Source organism: Phascolarctos cinereus, unplaced genomic scaffold, assembly GCF_003287225.1.
Source record: "Phascolarctos cinereus isolate Bilbo 61053 unplaced genomic scaffold, phaCin_HiC Scaffold_4;HRSCAF=312, whole genome shotgun sequence".
Classification (NCBI taxonomy): Eukaryota; Metazoa; Chordata; class Mammalia; order Diprotodontia; family Phascolarctidae; genus Phascolarctos; species Phascolarctos cinereus.
In genome coordinates, this window is record NW_027555847.1 from 53,794,740 (window position 1) to 53,813,281 (window position 18,542).

General features: G+C 42.2%; 1 protein-coding gene across 1 annotated transcript in view; it reads left to right on the forward strand.

Annotated features, from left to right (window-relative positions):
* The window catches only part of SLC6A11 (solute carrier family 6 member 11), a 174,527-nt gene that overhangs the window by 147,368 nt on the left and 8,617 nt on the right, over positions 1 to 18,542 (forward strand). The window contains exons 9-13 of the mRNA XM_020981036.2: positions 728 to 840; positions 5,498 to 5,635; positions 14,894 to 14,996; positions 16,218 to 16,318; positions 17,467 to 17,637. Of these exons, the coding sequence (XP_020836695.1) occupies positions 728 to 840; positions 5,498 to 5,635; positions 14,894 to 14,996; positions 16,218 to 16,318; positions 17,467 to 17,637 (626 nt within the window). The remainder of the gene's footprint in view (positions 1 to 727; positions 841 to 5,497; positions 5,636 to 14,893; positions 14,997 to 16,217; positions 16,319 to 17,466; positions 17,638 to 18,542) is intronic.

Sequence of the window (18,542 nt, forward strand, 5' to 3'; positions counted from 1 at the left end):
TCTTAAATTTTGCAAATCTTAAAGTTTTATATAAATGCCATTATTATTAATTATTAGTATGACCCATACCAGATAAAGGATCCCCTCAAAACATGCCCAACTGAGCTCCTTGAGAGCGGGGACTGTATTTTATTTTTCTTTGTATTCCCAGCCCTTAATAGAGTGCCTGGCACATAGTAGGTGCTTAATAAATGCTAGCTGACTGCTCAAAGACTCGAAGGGGAGGGAACCAATGGGTTCCTCCCAAGGTAGTCCACTCCACTTCTGGATAACTTTAATTGTTAAGGAGTTTTACTTCATTAAGCCTAGTTCAACCACCTCATTTTACAGATGAAGAAACTGAGGGTCAGAGAGGCTTAGTAACTTATACCAAATCCAATAGCTAGGTTATAAGTGGTGGTATAGGGATTTAATCCTCGATCTTCTGATGCTGAATCCAAGGCTCTTTCCATTGGGCCATACTGTATGTCCCTTCCCTCTAATCCATAACCATCACATCTCAACCCCCTAGATGGCACCAAGGAACTGGAAATGAAGTCCAATCAATCATCTGGGAAGATAATTTTTAACAACACCCTCCACCTCTGACTTCCTCCTGTTCCTTCTCATTGTCAGCAGTTTTGCAAAAACTGCTTAGTGCCCCTGATGGGGACAAAGGGGGCAGCTCTATGGAAGGTACTTGGGGGAGGGGGATGGACCACCTGACCATTTCTTTCCTTGTCTCCAGGGCCAGGACTAGCCTTTATTGCCTACCCCAAGGCAGTCACCATGATGCCCCTTTCTCCTCTGTGGGCTGCCTTGTTCTTCATGATGCTTATCTTCCTGGGACTGGACAGCCAGGTAAGAGACTCCTGATGAAGACTTCATAGGAAGGTCTACAGTTTTCTCCATGGAGGAAATGGCCTCCTCCTTCTGCTTGAAATTAGTGTCCAATTCAACGCATCTCAAATAATTTCAAAAGGCATTTGTCAAACACTAAGGCATTATGCTAAGCATTGGAGATACAAATACAGATTTGAAATATCCCCTGCCCTCAAGGAGCTTACATTCTACTGGGCATGACCAGAACATAACCTGACTGCATATCACCTTTCCTTAACATTCAAAATCCTCCCTTATCTGGCCCCATTTGCCCGGGGTTCTTATCTTCCTTCGTTCTCTGACATCCGTCTCCCGCTCTAGCCAGGCACACCTCCTCAGACATCTTCCACTCTGATTTCTGGCTCTAAAGGAATTACTTAACAAGTAGTCATGCAGTGGTACCATGTACCATGTACTGTGCAAGATGCTGGAGATGACAGACAGAAATGAAACAATCTCTGCTTTTAAGGGGCTTACCTCATATCAAGGGGCTTTTACCCATGCTGTTCTCCTCACTGCGAATAATCATTCTCCTAACCTTTGCTGATTTAAATCCTATCCATCTTTAAAATTTATCTTAAATCTCACCTCTTCCTTCCAGCCTTCTTGGATTGTCCCACCTGAAATAGATTTTTTCTCTTTGTATTATTTTGGATTTTTTTTTGCAAGGCAATGGAGTTAAGTGACTTGCCCAGGGTCACACAGCTAATGTCAAGTGCCTGGTCCAAGACCGGATTTGAACTGAGGCCCTCCTGATTCCAGGGCTGGTGCTTTATCCATTTTGCCACCTCGTTGCCCCCTCTTGTATTGTTATAAAACTGTTTACTACATATAAATCTTGCATCCTGTAGTAAAGTGAAGGTTCCCCCAATAGCAGAAGCTTTATCTCATATTTATTCCTCATTTTCCTTCACGCCTAACACAGGACTGGGCACTCAGCAATTATCCAATGAACATTTGAATGAGTTAGGGAATAAATATGTGAAGGGGATCTATGGGTAAGTGAATGAATGAATGCACATGAATCAATGTATGAATGTGTGAGTGAACGTGAAGCCCGGGATAACCCTCTAGACAATCTCTTTTCCCAGGTGGCTCCCAAAATGCAATGCAGCTGCTCAAGACCTCAGCTAAACTCACATTCACTCTGTTTATTCCCTCTGCTTCCTTGCCCAAGCCCCAGAGCCAGCCACAGCTCCCAAGCTCCAGGCTCACACTCCCTCCTCTTCACTCTTTCCTTCCTTGATCTCAAGCAGGGCATGTCTTTAGCCAGATCAGTGACTTCCCTTCCATACTACACCCCCTTAAGCTCCCAGGCCAATATCCCAAGCCCCCAATTAACCCACTCCATCCCTGATGTCCTACATCTACCCCTCCCACCCCAGTGAAATTGCAGACCCACTTTCCCTTATCAGCCCTCCTCCCTTCTGTAGCGGCAACAGCAGCAACAGCATCAGGAGACAGGGTCAGAATCTCTCCTGGATGTGGCAGGCTCTAGACCATCAATCCTCAGCCAGGGGATCTCGGCTAGGATTTCCCAAACATTTGGAAGGGCCATCACTGTATTTGCGAATGATGTATTTGATTTGCTTGTCTGCTCTAGAACAGCTCCCACATTAACTTCAAAGTCTGCCCTCCAGGGCATCTCACCCTGTCTTAAGTGGACTTTCCCTATCCCTTGCTTCCTCTTACCCACCAGCATAGCCACTTGCTTGTCAGGTCCAATTGCTCCTGCCTCTGTAGGATTCCTTGTATCCTTCCCCTCCTCTCCTAGACCATCACCCAAGTCCAGACTCCTCAGGACTAGACTAACAGGGAGACAGTGTGGTGTAGTGAACAGAGAATTGGATTTGGACTCAGAGGACTTTGACTCCTGGCTCTGCTACTACCTACCACTTGTAGCATCTCTCACTTTGGGTGAGTTACTAATCCTTTCCAGGAGGTAATTTCCTTAGCAATAAAAAAGAGGGGGATGAGATGACCTCAAAGGTCTATGATCCTACAAAAGACTCCTAACTGAAATCTCTGCTGTCTTCCCTTCTCCCCTCCATGCTGTATATCACACTCAGACTCATCTTCCTCTAATCATGACCCTCCTCTGGGTTTCTGCAGGCTCTCAAATCAAGTCCAATCTCTTTATCTTGGCATCCAAGGCCCTCCATAATCTGGACCTTGTATGTATAACCTTATCTCCTATTAATTCCCAGCACACAACCTCCTTTCCATCCCTGTGTGTGCGTATGTCCATATGTCTATAGCGGGGGAGGGGGGGAAGATTGTAAACTTAAAACCACATAAAATTCATAGGATCACAGATTTAGAGGTAGAAGAGACCTTAGCAGCCATCTAATCCAACTGCCTCCTTTCATAAACTAAGGTGAAGAGAGAGAGGAAGTGACTTGCATAAGGTCACACAGTTTGTAAGCAGGAGATCTGGAATTTGAACCCAAACTACAAATCCAGTCCTTTGAGTGAGCTCCTAAAGGCCAGGAACTATGTTTTGTCTTTCTTTGTATCCCCGGTGCCCAGAACACAGTAGGTGCTTCATAAATGCTTATTGACTGACTCACCTATCTTGCCCTGCCCCCTTTCCTTCATCAGAATGAAGAGACACAAATGCATGACCAGGGATTTAATCAGGGCAGCTTATCATAAGCTCAATAAGTCTCCCATGATACCAAGGAGTTTTAAAAAGCAAATCTCTCAATGCCTAGAATTACTGATTTTTTGTTCCCTTATTGGGAGGCCCCCAAAGCTGTGCGGATCAGCGGCTACCCCAGTCCGGCTCCTCTGTGACCTTATGCAAGTCACTTAACCTCAAAGCACCTTTCTTAGCATGGCCATCAATTCAGCCAACCAAATCCAATTTCTTCCCCGGATTGGTTTCTCAGCAATCGTTACTAAGCCTCTGTAGTGAGGAGCCACGTGTTTCTCCTGATAATCACTTTCTATTGTCCCAGGTCAAAGCTTTGTGAAGCTAGGGCTTGTCAACAGCTGAGTGACTACTGCAGACTGCAGGCTGGGCTGTCAGGCCCCCAGAGCTCCCCAGTAAGCCGAGCTCTGCATATCATAGCACCCCGAGACCCAAGCATGCACAGTATGATAGGATCTGTGACATGGGGGTTGCCAGAATCCCACTCTGCATTTCTAAAAGTCAGTAGTGTGGATGCCGAGCAAGTCCAGAATCTGTACCGTCCTCCACTTAGCAAGGGGAGAAATAATCAAACCACCAACAGGGATGTGTCAAGCACCCTCTGAGTGTCCTGGACCTTGCTAGGTGCTATGAGGAACACAAGGAGGTACATGGGACAGAAGTATCCAGAAATAATGTGGTATAGTGGGAAGAGACCTGGATTTGGGATCAACAGACCCGTGTTCAAATCTTTCCTCTGTCTATGACTTGTGTGATTTAGGACAAGTAGCTTTCCCCTCTCTGAGTCTCAGTCACCTTATCTAGAAAGGGAGTTGGACTAGATGATCTCTATGGTTGCTCCCAGCTTTTAAATTAGTGGTTCTATGTTGGATCTACCTTCAAGGGGCTCACATTCCAGTCCATGAGACTAAGAGCAGAGCGTAGAATAAGGCAATAGCTTATGGAAAAACTACTAGGCATGGAGCTCAAAGGCTTGGATGTGAACCTATGTTCCACCACTGACTCATGCTACGACTTTGGGTGAGTCCCTTCTGAACCTCCATATAACACCACCACCACTAACAGTAACAATGAAGATAACCAGCATGATAGTGCCAGGCACTATGCTGATTCTTTCACAATTGTTATTTTATTTGGTTCTCATAACAACCCTAGGAGGCAGGTGCTATTATTATCATTCCCATTTTATAGATGAGGAGACTGAGGCCGATAGGGTTAAGTGACTTGTCCAGGGTCACACAGCTAATAAGTGTCTGAGGCCAGATTTGAACTCAGGAAGATGAGTCTTCCTGACTTCAGGCCAGGCACTCTATCCACCATGCCATCTTGCTGCCCTTATATAAAATGCTTCTGAAGGGTGCTGTGGATAGAATGATAGATTCAGAGTCCAGGTTCAAATGTCAACTCCACAACTTTCTGTGTGTGGCCTTGAGAATGTCATTTAACTTTTATGGGCTTCAGTTTCCTGGTCTGTAAAATGGTGGGTTCATAGATCCAGAGCTGAACAGGACTTCAGAGTTCATCTTGTTCAACCCCTCACCTTACAGATGAGGAAACTGAGGCCCAGAAAAGTTAACCATCTTGTCCAAAGTCATACAGGGAGTAAGCATTAGAGGTGAGACCTGAACCCAGACTGAGCCCTTTCCACTGTACCACAACCTCCCAGATCCTTCCCACATCTAAGTCTAGAATCCTAAATGTCAATCAGGGGAAGTCATTTGTGGAACATCACAAGATAGTAAGTAGCAGAGACAAGATTTGAACCCAGGGCCATCTCACCCTAGGGGAGCTTTGCCCCCTTCCTAAGGTGTTAGAGAAAAATTGCTCTCCTTGAGGAGATACTCTAATCAACAAACATTCATCGAGCACCAACCATGGTGGAGGCCTTCGGCTCAGTTCTAAGATCACCATGTTTACGTCCAGCCAGAGTCCCCAGGCTGCAATGTTATGGCCTGTCTCACTAGCACCATCTCTTCCCGTTAGTTTGTGTGTGTGGAAAGCCTCGTGACAGCAGTGGTGGACATGTACCCAAAGACTTTTCGGCGTGGCTATCGGAGGGAACTGCTCATCCTGGCCCTGTCTATTGTCTCCTACTTCCTTGGCCTGGTCATGTTAACAGAGGTAAGAAACCTTTTGGTTTATTTTTATTGGTGCTATTTGCTTATCTCTTATTTTTACATTTCCTCCATTTCCCAACATACCTCTCCCCCTTCACTATGTCATGAGCTATCCCTTAATAACAAAGAATGAAGAAAGAAGAAGAAAAAGAAAGAAAAAAAGAGCAGTTCAGAAAAACTTATCAACACATTAACTAAGTCTAACGGTATGTATGTAGTACTTAGCACCCATAGTCCCTATCTTCACAAAGAGAGGATGGAGGTTGGGCTCTTCAGTTTGGAGTTCGCAGTAGAGCTATGTGATCTGGAAAGTGGATTGGCTGCCATTTTTACATGGGAACAGCCTTACCCGTCATGAAATTTGCTTTGGAAAATCACTACCCTGATCAATTCTTGGGGGTGGGTGTGGGGGTTATGTGTGTGTAGGTGTGAGGCCAGACTTCCCAACAGTCCCATGAAGCCATATAGGAATTTCTTGGCAGCCCAACATTTCCATAAAGTCAAAGGGAGCTAGCAGACAGGCCAGGTTGATCTATAAGCTGCCCACCTGCTTTATTATATCTTTCATTCTCTGAATTTAGGCTTCTGGGCACATGTGTCCCACACTCCTGAGTGCCAATAAAAATTTGAATGCGACATTTATTAAGCAGAAGTCCAGGAATGGATAAAGAGCTAGTCTCAGACATGAAAACTTGGGTTTAAGTCCCATCTCTTACATCTCCTCGTTATTATCATGGCTAGCATTATCATGGTATAGCTAGGCACTATCGTAAGCACCTTACACACATTATCGCATTTGATTCTAACAACAACCTTGGGAATTAGGTGTCATTATCATCTCCATTCTACAGTCAAGGAAACTGAAGTAACTAGAGGTTAAGTGACCTGCCAAAGGTCACACAGCTAGTAAGCATCTGAAACAGAATTTGAACTCAAGTCTTTCTGACTCCAGATCCAGCGCTCTATCCACTGCAACAACTTCTTGTTGTTCAGTCATTTCTGTCATCACCAACTCTGTGACCCCATTTGGGGTTTTCTTGACAGAGATACTAGAGGGGTTTGTCATTTCTTTCTCCAGCTCATTTTGCAGATGAGGAGACTGAGGCAAACAGGGTTAAGTACTTGCCCACAGCTAGTAAGTATCTGAGGCCAATTTGAACTCAGGAAGATGTCTTCCTGACTCTAGAATTGATACTCTATCCACTGTGCCAGTTAGCTGCCCATATGAGAATAAGGAATAGAGTGAAGCTTTAGCTTCTTAATGTACCAGACAACTCTCTAAAAACCTAAGTTACAGACCTAAGTTATAGCTCATCTGCATTGGTCAGGGGGCTTCTCCACTGGGAATTCCATATGCCAATGATATCACAATTCCATATGCCAATGTTAGCAGAATGATGTCACAAACATGTATGGAGATAACTGTGTAGTTGATAGGGGTATGAAGAAATAAATGAAGCAGTTTCTAACCTCAAAAGCTTATATTCTACTAGGGTGGGAGGGAGGGTAGAGAGAGAAGTAAAACTATGCAAGAAAAGCAGAGGAAAAAGGATTCCCAGCAACCAGGGGAATCAGAAATGGTTTCCCAAGGAAGCTTGCAGGTAAGCTGAGCCTTGAAATAATTTAAGTCATTTTGGATGCCCACCTGATACAATAAAAGACAACATAGCATAGCAGAAAGAGAATAAGTTTGTAGTGAGGATTTGTATCCAAACCCCAGCTCTCCTGTTGTTACCAGGCTGAGCTTGGACAAGTGACTTCTCTTGGTAGCTCATTTTTATTGTCTGTAAAACGAATTGGCTGGACTTGATAATCTCTAAGGTCTCACTCCCGTGATGCTCTAATGCCCCTTCTGGCTAATCCTGGCTCCCAAGCACAAGCAGGAGACCTTCAGAAGAAAGCCATTTGCTTCTGGGGATATGCAGTACAGACATACTTACCTCTATCCTACTTTTCCCTTTACCTTAACCCTTCCAGTCCCCTTCCCTTACCTCAAAGAGAAAGCCCTTTGAATTGTGGTAGAATCAAAATTCTCCCTACCCAGCCATTATTAGAGCCTTCAAATTGAACATTTTTCTGAGTCCAAGGAAAGGAAAGCCCTTTAGATTAACTGAAACTTTAGAAGCCTCCCTGTTCTTTGCCTGAGTCCGTGGGATCAGGGCTGGGAAAGTAGGTCCTCCCAAACAGCTGTGCCCAATGGCAAACGGTAAGGACAACCAACCTTTCCATGACATTCACGAATATTTTGAGGTGTACATATTCTTCTCCTGCTCTGGCTAGGTCAGAGGCATTTAGCCCTACCCATCAACAATGGAAAGTGTCTTATCGGGAAGCTAAGTACATTTTGTACTACAGGGCTTCTTCACAAAGCAGAGTGTAAACGCAAGGCAGGAGAGGGCAAAATAAGAACAAAGAAGCAATAGTTCAGAATTCATGAAGATAAATGATACGTAATAAGGCTGCAACAAGATAATGTATAATTAGACTGGAATCAGATAGTGGGCGGTCCTAAATAATTGTCCGTAGGAGGCAGCTACGTGGCTCAGTAGATAGAGCCCACTGGAAGAGTCACTTAACTCTATTTGCCTCAGTTTCCTCAACTGTAAAATGAGCTGGAACAGGAAGTGGCAAACCACTCCACTATCTTTGGCAAGAAAACCCCAAATAGGATCATGAAGAGTGGGACACAACTGAAATGAGTGAACAACCTGTTAATAGGGAGCCAGCCAAAGTTAATGAGGAAGGAAGGAACATGTTCTCATCACTTCAAAAATCAGTATAACTCAAGCTGGTACCAGTCACCTTGCCAGTCCACAACAGACAGCCTCTTTCTATACACTCTGATCCCACTGGATTCTTTCTGTGGCACCAACTAATGGACTGAAAAGCTAAGGTACATTGTCTCCCTTGGGTAGCACAAAAAATAAGGTGTCGTGGTGAGATTTTTGGATGTCAAGCTCAGATCTGCAGGTGCTCCCACTCACTCCTCACTTGTCAAGCTCTTGTTTCAGGTGAGGGGGTGAAATAGTTCTGCTCCCTGGTTCACCAAGATAACTACAATGAAAAATTCTTAAAAAGCAGATTTGCTCTTCCCCTTGTCTTCCCCCCACCCCATCTCCCCACCTTGGATACTCAGCTTTCCTTTATCAACAACAGTCTTAAATTCTCCTGAAAAAGGTGAGTTTGAGCATTGTCCTACTCTCTTGACTGTTGTTAATAGAAATAGAGAAAGATTTCTTCTCTTAAACCTAGAGAAAGAACCTCAGTGGAGCTAAGGTTATCAGAGAAAACATTTCCAGCCTGCTTGGCTGCTAACACCCTGAGGATAGTGTGTTTTGTTTCCTCCACATCGTCATTCTGCTTGCATTTAAAGAGAATTTGCTAAATTCTGATTGCAGAAGAAGAGGACTTTATGACATGCAAATTGACAGTTACGCTTGAGAGCTAGAAGAGGCTCGTGCATCAAAGCGATGTCAAGAGTGAATATTTTGACTGGTATGCAAGGTCAAAAGGGAGCAGAAGTCACTTGGACTCACTGATCTCCAAAATCTCTTCCAATCCTCAAGATTCCAGGATTCTTATAATAAATATTTTTAAGTATTTGTTGAATTGAATTTGAATCCAGTGGTCAGCTTTCTGGAAATAGCCTGATATGGAGTCTACTGCTCAGAAGACTGCTAGCCAGGGGCAGGTACTAGCCATGCAGAGGAGTCATGATGATGCTAACAACTGATAGACTATCTTCAATATGGGTCATCTCCTTTGATCCTCACAACAACCCCATGAGGTAGGCAGGTGTGAGCTTAATTTCATTCCCCTTTATAATAAGACACTGGGTATCATTGGTATTTCCTTAAAAGGGAAATGAGAAAATGGAGACTCAAAAAAGGGAAATGACTAGCCCAAGGTCAAATGACTGCTAATTCAATTAAACAGTTCATCAAACATGATAAGTTTCTACTATTTACAATAATAATAGATAACATTTATATAGCATTTACTATGTGCCAGGCACTGCTAAATGCTTTATAATTAATATCTGATTTGGTCCTCACAATAACTCTGGGAGGTGGTGCTTTTATTACCCTCATTTCACAGATGATGATGATGATGATAGCAGCTAACATTTATATAGCACTTTCTATGTGCCAGGTACTGTGCTAAATGCTTTACAATTATTACCTCATTTGATCTCGCAACAACCCTGGGAAGTAGGTGCTATTATTATCATCACCACTTTACAGGTGAGGAAACTGAGGCAAACAAAGGTAAAGTGACTTGTCAAAGGTCACACAACTTGTAAGTGGCTGAGAATAGATTTGTTCCTAACTCCAGGCCCAGTTCTCTCTCTACTGCACCAGATAGCTGCCCAAGACACTCAATTATGTGCAGGAGAAACAACAAAGAAAATGAAAATGTTCCTAACACTCTACTCAGGGACACACAACATGTAGACAAAAGAGCAAATATGAAGTAAATACAAAATGACATGAAATAACTTCAAGAGGAAAAGAATATTAACTGGGGGAATCAGGAAAAGCTTCTTGTAGGAAGTGGCACCTGAGCTGTGTCTTGAAGGAAGCTAAGGATCACAAGAAGTAAAAGTGATGAAAGAGTGAATTTCAGTCATGGGGTAGTCACATGTGCAAAAGCCTGGAGGTGGGAGATGGAGATGGCAGGATCTTGGTTATGAACCTGGCTCTTCTGACTATAAGGCCATTACCCTTAACTTTATAACGTATCATCTAGCAGGAATGAATAATTACACCTAGGAAGAGGCTTGAGGACATTAATCACTAGCCCTTCAACGTCTTAATTATTGGGAGGTGTGGTTAGGTGACAGCCTTTGATACCAGCCATCCAGTCCTCTAACAGAACAGCTACCCTGGATTGGCCCTTCCAGATGGGAGAATTGCCTAAATCACTAATTCACCTCCTGATATTAGAATAATTATGGATTTCATTCTCCCTAGCTTTTGCCATTAAAAAAAAAACAACTCAGTTGAGAGAGGAAGGGGATGGAATCTCAGAATACTAATCCCCTGTTATTTTTTCCTAAGAAAAATTCTATGACTTGACCACTCAGTAGTCGTTTCATTTTCTGTTTGAATGACCTTTGATTATTTCAAAGGTGGTGGAAGAAAAGCCATTCATTGAGTCTAATCCATGCAAATGCACCATTTTGCTTTGAATGCTCATCCTTCTCAAACTCAGTGTCTAACAATTTTTCCCCTCATCCATTTCCAGCAACTTTAGGCAAACAACAAGTACTTTTTAAAGTACCTTCTATTCAAAGTCTACACTATGCTTAACACATATAGAAATAGAACACTGTGGCCCTGTTCTCAAAGAACTTAGAGTGTACCTGAAAAGACAAGATTTGTTCCATGAAATTAGCTATGCATGCCACCAATTTGATTAGAATTGACTAGATAAGCTGTGTGGTACCAATTATAACTACTGGTGGGATCTCAGAGGGTCGAGAGATGGAACCATTAACATGGGATCTCCCATGGAATGGACTACAGTTTATGGCCAGGTGAGATCCAAATGAAGTGATCAGCCAAAAAAAAAAAGTCAGAGTCAAAGTGACTAAGGTACAGGAGATGCAAAGATAAAATCAAAACCCCAAAACAGTTTTTGCCTTCAAGGAGCTACCATCCAGCAAAAGAAATAGACAAGGAATAGAGATATAAGGGAAAACCTAAGAGGATTATGGGAAGATTATCTAGGAGAGGATGATGGTCAATTCTCAAAAAACAACAGAGATGTCAATATGGAGGAGGACTGAGAAAATCCCATTAGACTTACAACTCAAAGATCATTGTTAACCTTGAAAAAAAAAAGCAGTTTCAGTTGAGTGGTGAAGTCAGAAAACTGAATGGTGGGAGGCAAAGAAGTAAATGTGAGGAGAGTACCACCATCTTTCTAGTCACCCAGTAGGCTTACATCCTTGATGGCATACTTACTCTCCACTCCCCCCCTCCATATTCAATCAGTTGCCCCAATGTTACCTCTCTAATCCATCTTCTTTACTCCACTTAAATTCAAGACCTTATTACCTCTCATCTAGACTATTGAAATAACTCATAAGATCCTGGGCTTATAAATATTGAGCTGGAAGAGACCTCAGAAGCCATTCAGTTCAAACTTTTCATTTTATCAATAAGGAAACTGAGACTAAGAGTTATGAAGGCATTTGCCTAAGCTCACACAAATAACAAGTATCAGAAGTGTGGTTTGATTTTGGGTCTTCTGGCTCCAGAGAAGACCCTACTTCCATTGTACTCTTTATTTCTATTGTGTCTCCACTCAATCTATCCACATAGCTTCCAGGGTAATATTTCTAAGTTTCAAGTTTCTGACCATATCACTCCCCTAATCAATATACTCCAAAGGCTCCCTAACATTTCTAGGATCAAATACAAACACATTTATTGGCATTCAAAGCTCTTCCCAAACTGGTCCTGACTCACCCTCTCAGTTTTTGTTCCAGATCCCATTACTCTACTCCATGTACTCTCTGGTCCAGCCAAAATGACTTCTTAAGGTTCCTCACATGTGACACTCTGCTCCTCATCTCTATGTTTTATGCTATCTGTCCTTCACACTTAGATTGCATTCCTGCCTCCATGAGTTAGAATCCTCAGCTGCCTTTAAAATTCAGCTCAAAGGCGACCTTTTACATTCAGCCCTTTGGTGATCCCCTAGCTGCCAGAACTTTTTCCCAAAATAATCTTGTATCCATTTTGTGTATACCTGCACACACAAAAAAGTATAAACTTTCTTCCCCATTAGAATATAAATACCTTAAGGAGGGGCACTTCATATATTTTTGTCTATTTTCCCAAGCACCTTGAGCAATGCCTGACCCTAGTAGATGCTTAATAAATACCTATTTATTGAGTGATTAAATGAATATGGATGGCTTTTTCTCAGACTTTGTAAAAATGTTTGGGAAAGTATAAGATAATGGTTTTAGAGGATGATAGCCTAAATTGGAAAAAAAATTAAAGATAGTGAAACTTTTACATGGTTGAAGGTAGCAGGAATGGAACCAATAGATACAGAAAAAATAAAATTAGAAGAGAGAAACATTGGAAGAAATGATCAAAGTGGTAGGCTCCTTTAGCGATGGGAAGGAGGGGCATCAAGAATACAAGTAGAGAGGTTGAACTTGTCAAGGAACAGGTCCATATCTCTCTTAAAGACTAGAATGGAGGAAGCTAAAGTGGGGAATGATGTCAAAGTCTTTGAGGTATCTTTTAAATAAGAAAGAAATTGAGGCTCAGAGGAGGGAAAATAACTTGCCCAATGTCACACAACTTGTTAGAAATGGAGCCTGTATGAAAATATTCATATGAATGATGAATAGTCAAGTGAGCTGAACTAGGAGAGTAATATGCAGTAACAACATTGAAAAGAAAACTTTTGATGGACTTAAGAACTCTGAGCAACCTGGTGACCAAATACTGTTCTAGTTGACTGATAATGCAGCATGATCCCCACCTCCTAACAGAGGTAATCGGTGAAACTTGCCGCAAACATACATTTTCTGACATGGCCAACGTGGGAATTTGTTTTGTTTGACTGGGCATATTTGCTGTTAGGTGTTCTTCTGTTGTTGATGTTGCTTCAATTTGAGGGTGAAAATGGTAAGGAGAGAGAGGTCTAGGTCTGGGATAGCAAAAAAAGAAGGAAAGAAAGAAAGAAAAAAGAAAGAGAAAGGAAGAAGAAGAAGAAGAAGAAGAAGAAGAAGAAGAAGAAGAAGAAGAAGAAGAAAGAAAAGAGAGAGAGAGAGAGAGAGAGAGAGAGAGAGAGAGAGAGAGAGAGAGAGAGAGAGAGATTTGAAGCATTTTTTTCAACTTTCACGGAAGAAAGTCCAGAAAGAAACACAAACAATAAACCTCAAAGATTACAAGTGAAACAGTGGGAAGTTGGATGAATTTGGCGTTACAGGACCTCAGTTCATAATCCTGCTGCTTCTCCTTAAAGCCAGTGTTATATTGGGGAAGTCACTTAACCCTTTCTATGGTTCAATTTCCTTATCTGTATAATGAGAGGTTGGACTAGATGGTTTGCAAAGTCCCTTCCAGCTCTGAATCTTTAATCTATGCTGAATTTATATATTTTAAAGGAAAAGAAATTCTATATAATGAAAGATTTGTAGTTTCATATATAACCCTCTTTTTCTGTTTTACTTTGCATATGAAAATACAAGTTAAAAAAGCATTCTTTAAAAAAAGAAAGAAAGAAATAGAGGCAGAAGTCTGTACTGACTCTTTGGACTCATAGACATAAATCCATAAAGTGTCAGAGCCAGAAAGGATCTCAGAAGCCATGTAATCTAAAACCCTTAGTTTATAGAAGGGGGAACTGGAGCTCAGAGAGGGAGAGTGATTTTCCCAAGGTCAGGTAGCCATTAAAGCCTTATAGCCCTCTAGGAATGGCCCTGCTTTCTTAAGTCATGCATCTCTTCTCTCAATCCTTTCCCCCAAACACCCCTATCCTTTTGTAAAGAAATTACCCTTCCCTACAATTGAAGGCAATTTTCATGGAGCTTCCAAAGCTTAAAGCTTGAAATGTCTTTAAAAATCATCCAAGCTAAACCTTTTATTTTAATGATGGGGAAGCTCTGACCCAGAGAAGGGGAAGTCACTTTTTCAAGGTTAAAGTCAGTGGCAGAGTCGGATCCCCTCACTTTATGTAGTTATCACTGTATATGTAACATACCCCGAATCTTATTAGCTAGAAGAGCATTCGAGTGAACTCACACTTTTTTAGGGTGGTAAGGAATATGAACCAGCCTCAACCTGGGGAGGAAAAGGAGCCTTTCTAATGCAGAAGACTAATGGTGCCTGGAAGCCAGACTGACCTCAGAAGCTGGCAAGAAGGGTCAGAGGAGCTTTGAACTTTTGAACTAGAACAGAGGAAACTTTGAATTAGAAAATGAAGAATTGATTTTAGTTAGGTCAGGGAGGAGAGTCTTTACCCTGAGGTAACAGGAAGGTTAGTACAATAAGGCAAAAAGACTCAAGAGTCAGCAGCTCACACAACTAATTGAGTTGGGATACAAGCTCAGATCCTGACTCCAAGTCAAAAAATTATCCTAAGTCACAGCCTCATTCCTAAAAGATCCATGCTGATGAGTAGATCAGTCTTTGGGGTCAAGATGAGAGCTGCTCCTGAGTTTAAATGCATACTAAGCCATCTCTGCCATACTAATTCTGCCCCACTGTCTCTCCATCTGTCTCTATTGTAGGGTGGCATGTATATCTTCCAGCTGTTTGACTCCTATGCAGCCAGCGGGATGTGTCTTCTCTTTGTTGCTATCTTTGAATGTGTCTGCATTGGCTGGGTTTATGGTGAGTATCAGCCTGCTCCAGTCCCCACTGCCATTTGCCATGAAATCTCTTCCCTTATGCCAGCTGCTACCCAAAACACCTGTTCCCTGGAGTCAGTGGGAGGCAGAGGCTCTTTGTTCTATCCAGCCAATGCTTGATATGACTGCAGCTGGGTGGGAACCCAAACACCAGTCCTGGCAGGATCTGCTGTTTTGTTCTCTGTGACTACAACATTCTAGGCCTTGTCCCTTTATCCCTCTGGCTCTCATCACCTTCATCCACTCCAACTCATGCATAGATTTCATAGTTGCTCGACTCAGAGCTGCAAGAGACTTCAAAGGTTATCCAGTACCACCCCTAATTTTACAAACAAATAAAGACACTGAGGTGCAAGGAAGTTGTGACTTTCCCAAAGTCATATAAGTACTAAGTGGCAAAGGGAAAATTTGAACTCCAACACCAGTGTCCTTTCCACTACATCATGAAGAATAATTACTTTTCATGGCTGTTAAGTATTATTCCTAATATCTAACTAAGATCCCTATAGTAGTTTAAATGAAAGGCATGTGGTATGTTGGATAGAACATGAGCCAGGGAAGATCTGAGTTCAAATCCTGTCTTTAATACTTACTTGGTATGTGATCATGGACAAGCCCTTTAACTTCTCTGTGCCTCAGTTTCTTCATCTGTGAAATTAAAAGGTTGGACTCAATAACCACTAAGGTCTCTTCCAGCTCTAAATCTATAATCCTAGGAAACCTGAGTATTTTTGTCTCTTTCTATCCTCAATGGCCTTATTCATATGGCCTCCCTCCCATGCAAAGCTACACCAGTAAATATATCTGCCCTCAGTCTTCTTTTCCCCTGGCTAAGAACTCAATTCCTTTGGCCTTTCCACGTAGTACTTGTAGACCGATACGGGAATTTTTTTATTGTGTCTTCTGTGCATGAGGGAGAGTGAGGATATTTATAGTGGATAAAGCCCTTTACTTGGACTCAGCATGACCTGTGTTCTAATACCACTTCAGATACTTTACTAGCTGCGTGATCCCAGGCAAGCCACATAATCTTTCTCATCCTCAGTTTCCTCATCCATATAAAATAGGGATAATAATAGCATCTTCTTTGCAGGGTCCTTGTGAGAATAAAATGAGATAGTCATATTTGAAGTGCTTTGCAAACCATAAGGCACTATAGAAATGTTAGTTGTTATTATTATAACTTAACATTATTTCTGTGCAGGAAGCAATCGCTTTTATGACAACATTGAAGACATGATTGGCTACAAGCCACTATCCCTAATAAAGTGGTGCTGGAAGGTGGTGACCCCAGGCATTTGTGCAGTGAGTATTCCCTCATCGGCCAGCCTCCCTCTGCCTCATAGCTCAAAATGAGACAATGAATGGCACGTTCTTTTCAGAGAACAGGTCTGTAGCGTGTGGGACTATCCTGGGTGGATCCTTCCTCAACCAGGAAGATTGTACTAGAATCAGACTTGGACCACTCCTGCCCTTATTGAACATACAGTACAGTAGAGATAGAAAGCACACACACACACACACACACACACACACACACACACACAAATACACACACACACATACACAATCATAGTACAAAATTACACAGCTGCTTCATAGAGGTGAGAGCTAAGCATCACATGAATTTAGAGGAGGGGAAGGTCATTCCTGACTGTTAGGATTAGAGAAGGCTTCTAGGAGGAGGTGGCATCTGAATCATGCCTTATCACCACCTGAAAGAGATCCTAGGAAGAAAACTGACAGGAATGTCATTGCCAAGTTCCAAATTCCCAGGTTAAAGAGAGAATATTATAAGCAACGAGATAAACAAAAAAAGTTAATGCTCTGGGGAAACATTCAGGATTTCTCAAGACCTAGCAACTTCTACACTAAAAGACAGTAGGTCTTGGAACATTATATTTCAAAGAGCAAAGGAGCTGGGGTTGAATCGAAGAATAACTTATCCAGCAAAGTTGAGTATAATCCTGAATGAAAAAAGAAATGGACATTTGAACGATGGGTAGGAATGCAATGGGTGAAGAGACAAAGGGAAGGAAAGCATGCCTGAAAATGTGACTGACCAAGCAGGATGAACAAGGCGCTCTGGCTACATGTTCTCCAATGGATGCTTGCTTACAAAAGCCACTTCAGTCCCTACACGTCAATCAATCAACAAATGTTAGGCATTATGTGTTAGACACTGTGGATACAAGTACAAAGAATGAGACAGTCCCTACCAGCAATGACTTTATATTCATTGGGAGATAACTATGTAAAAAGGACATAAAGTTTATAAATACGCACATATATGTGTATACATCATCTACGTGCCAGGGCTGTGGGACCCTCATGGTGCACCCATCTCTAAGCTAGGATTTCCTTGTGGGGAAGCATCCTTGGGTCTTGCCTACAGGCAAGTGCTCCTCAAGTGATTTCCATCCTAGTGACCAGGCCGCTCTTCCATCTTTCAGGGAATCTTCATCTTCTTCCTAGTGAAATACAAACCCCTCAGGTACAACAACGTGTACACATACCCAAACTGGGGCTATGGGATCGGATGGATGATGGCGCTCTCCTCCATGGTCTGCATTCCACTTTGGATTGTCCTCAAGATGTGGCACATTGAGGGGACGCTCCTGGAGGTGAGTGATAATTGGGCCCTACCACCCAGTCATGGAAAAGGGAGATCTTCCAGGTGGAGAAGTGAGAAAAAGAGCACACATGGGAGGAAAGGCTTTCTGTTGGTCTCTTTCTAGTGGTCATGGTTCCAAGCTATATGTGTACTCATACTTTCTGGTGGTCATGGGCTCTTTCTGGTGGTCATGGTTCCAAGGTATATATGTATTGATACTGGGAGGTAGCATTTATATAACACTTCCTATGTGCCAGGCACTGTGTTAGGCACTTTTTATAAATATTATCTCCTTTGATCCTCACAACAACTCTTTGAAACAGGTGCTATTGTTATCCTAATTTTACAGTTGAGGAAATTGAGGTAAACAGAGGCTAAGTGACTTGCCAAGGGTAAACAGCTAACAAACTTACACAGTTTGTAAGTGTCTGAGGCCAGGTTTGAACTCAGGTCTTCCTGACCTCAAGATGAAAAGAATAATTGATCATATGTATTTAGCTCCTTACTATTTACACCTTGCTTCGGTCATGACAATTCTTTGAGGAAGGTAGGGAATGCATTATCTTTTCATTTTACAGATAATAATAATAATAAGATAGTGTGCTGTAGTGGAAACATATCTGGCTTTGGACCATAACATTTGAACCAAAAGGCATCCTGGCATAGTAGATAGAAGATGAGCTTTAAACTCAAGAAGACCTATGTTCAAAACTTGCCTCTGATACACATTGGCTGTGTGACTCGGGGCAACTTACTTAATCTCAGTACTCCAGGTAGCTCTTCAAAACTACAAGTTGCAGAACAGAGGTCAATCTGCATTGCTAGAAAGAGTTTCCTCACTTGGAATTCCCCATATGGATGAAATCTGAGATATAGCCAAATACTGTAGATATGTATGTGTATATGTATATGTGT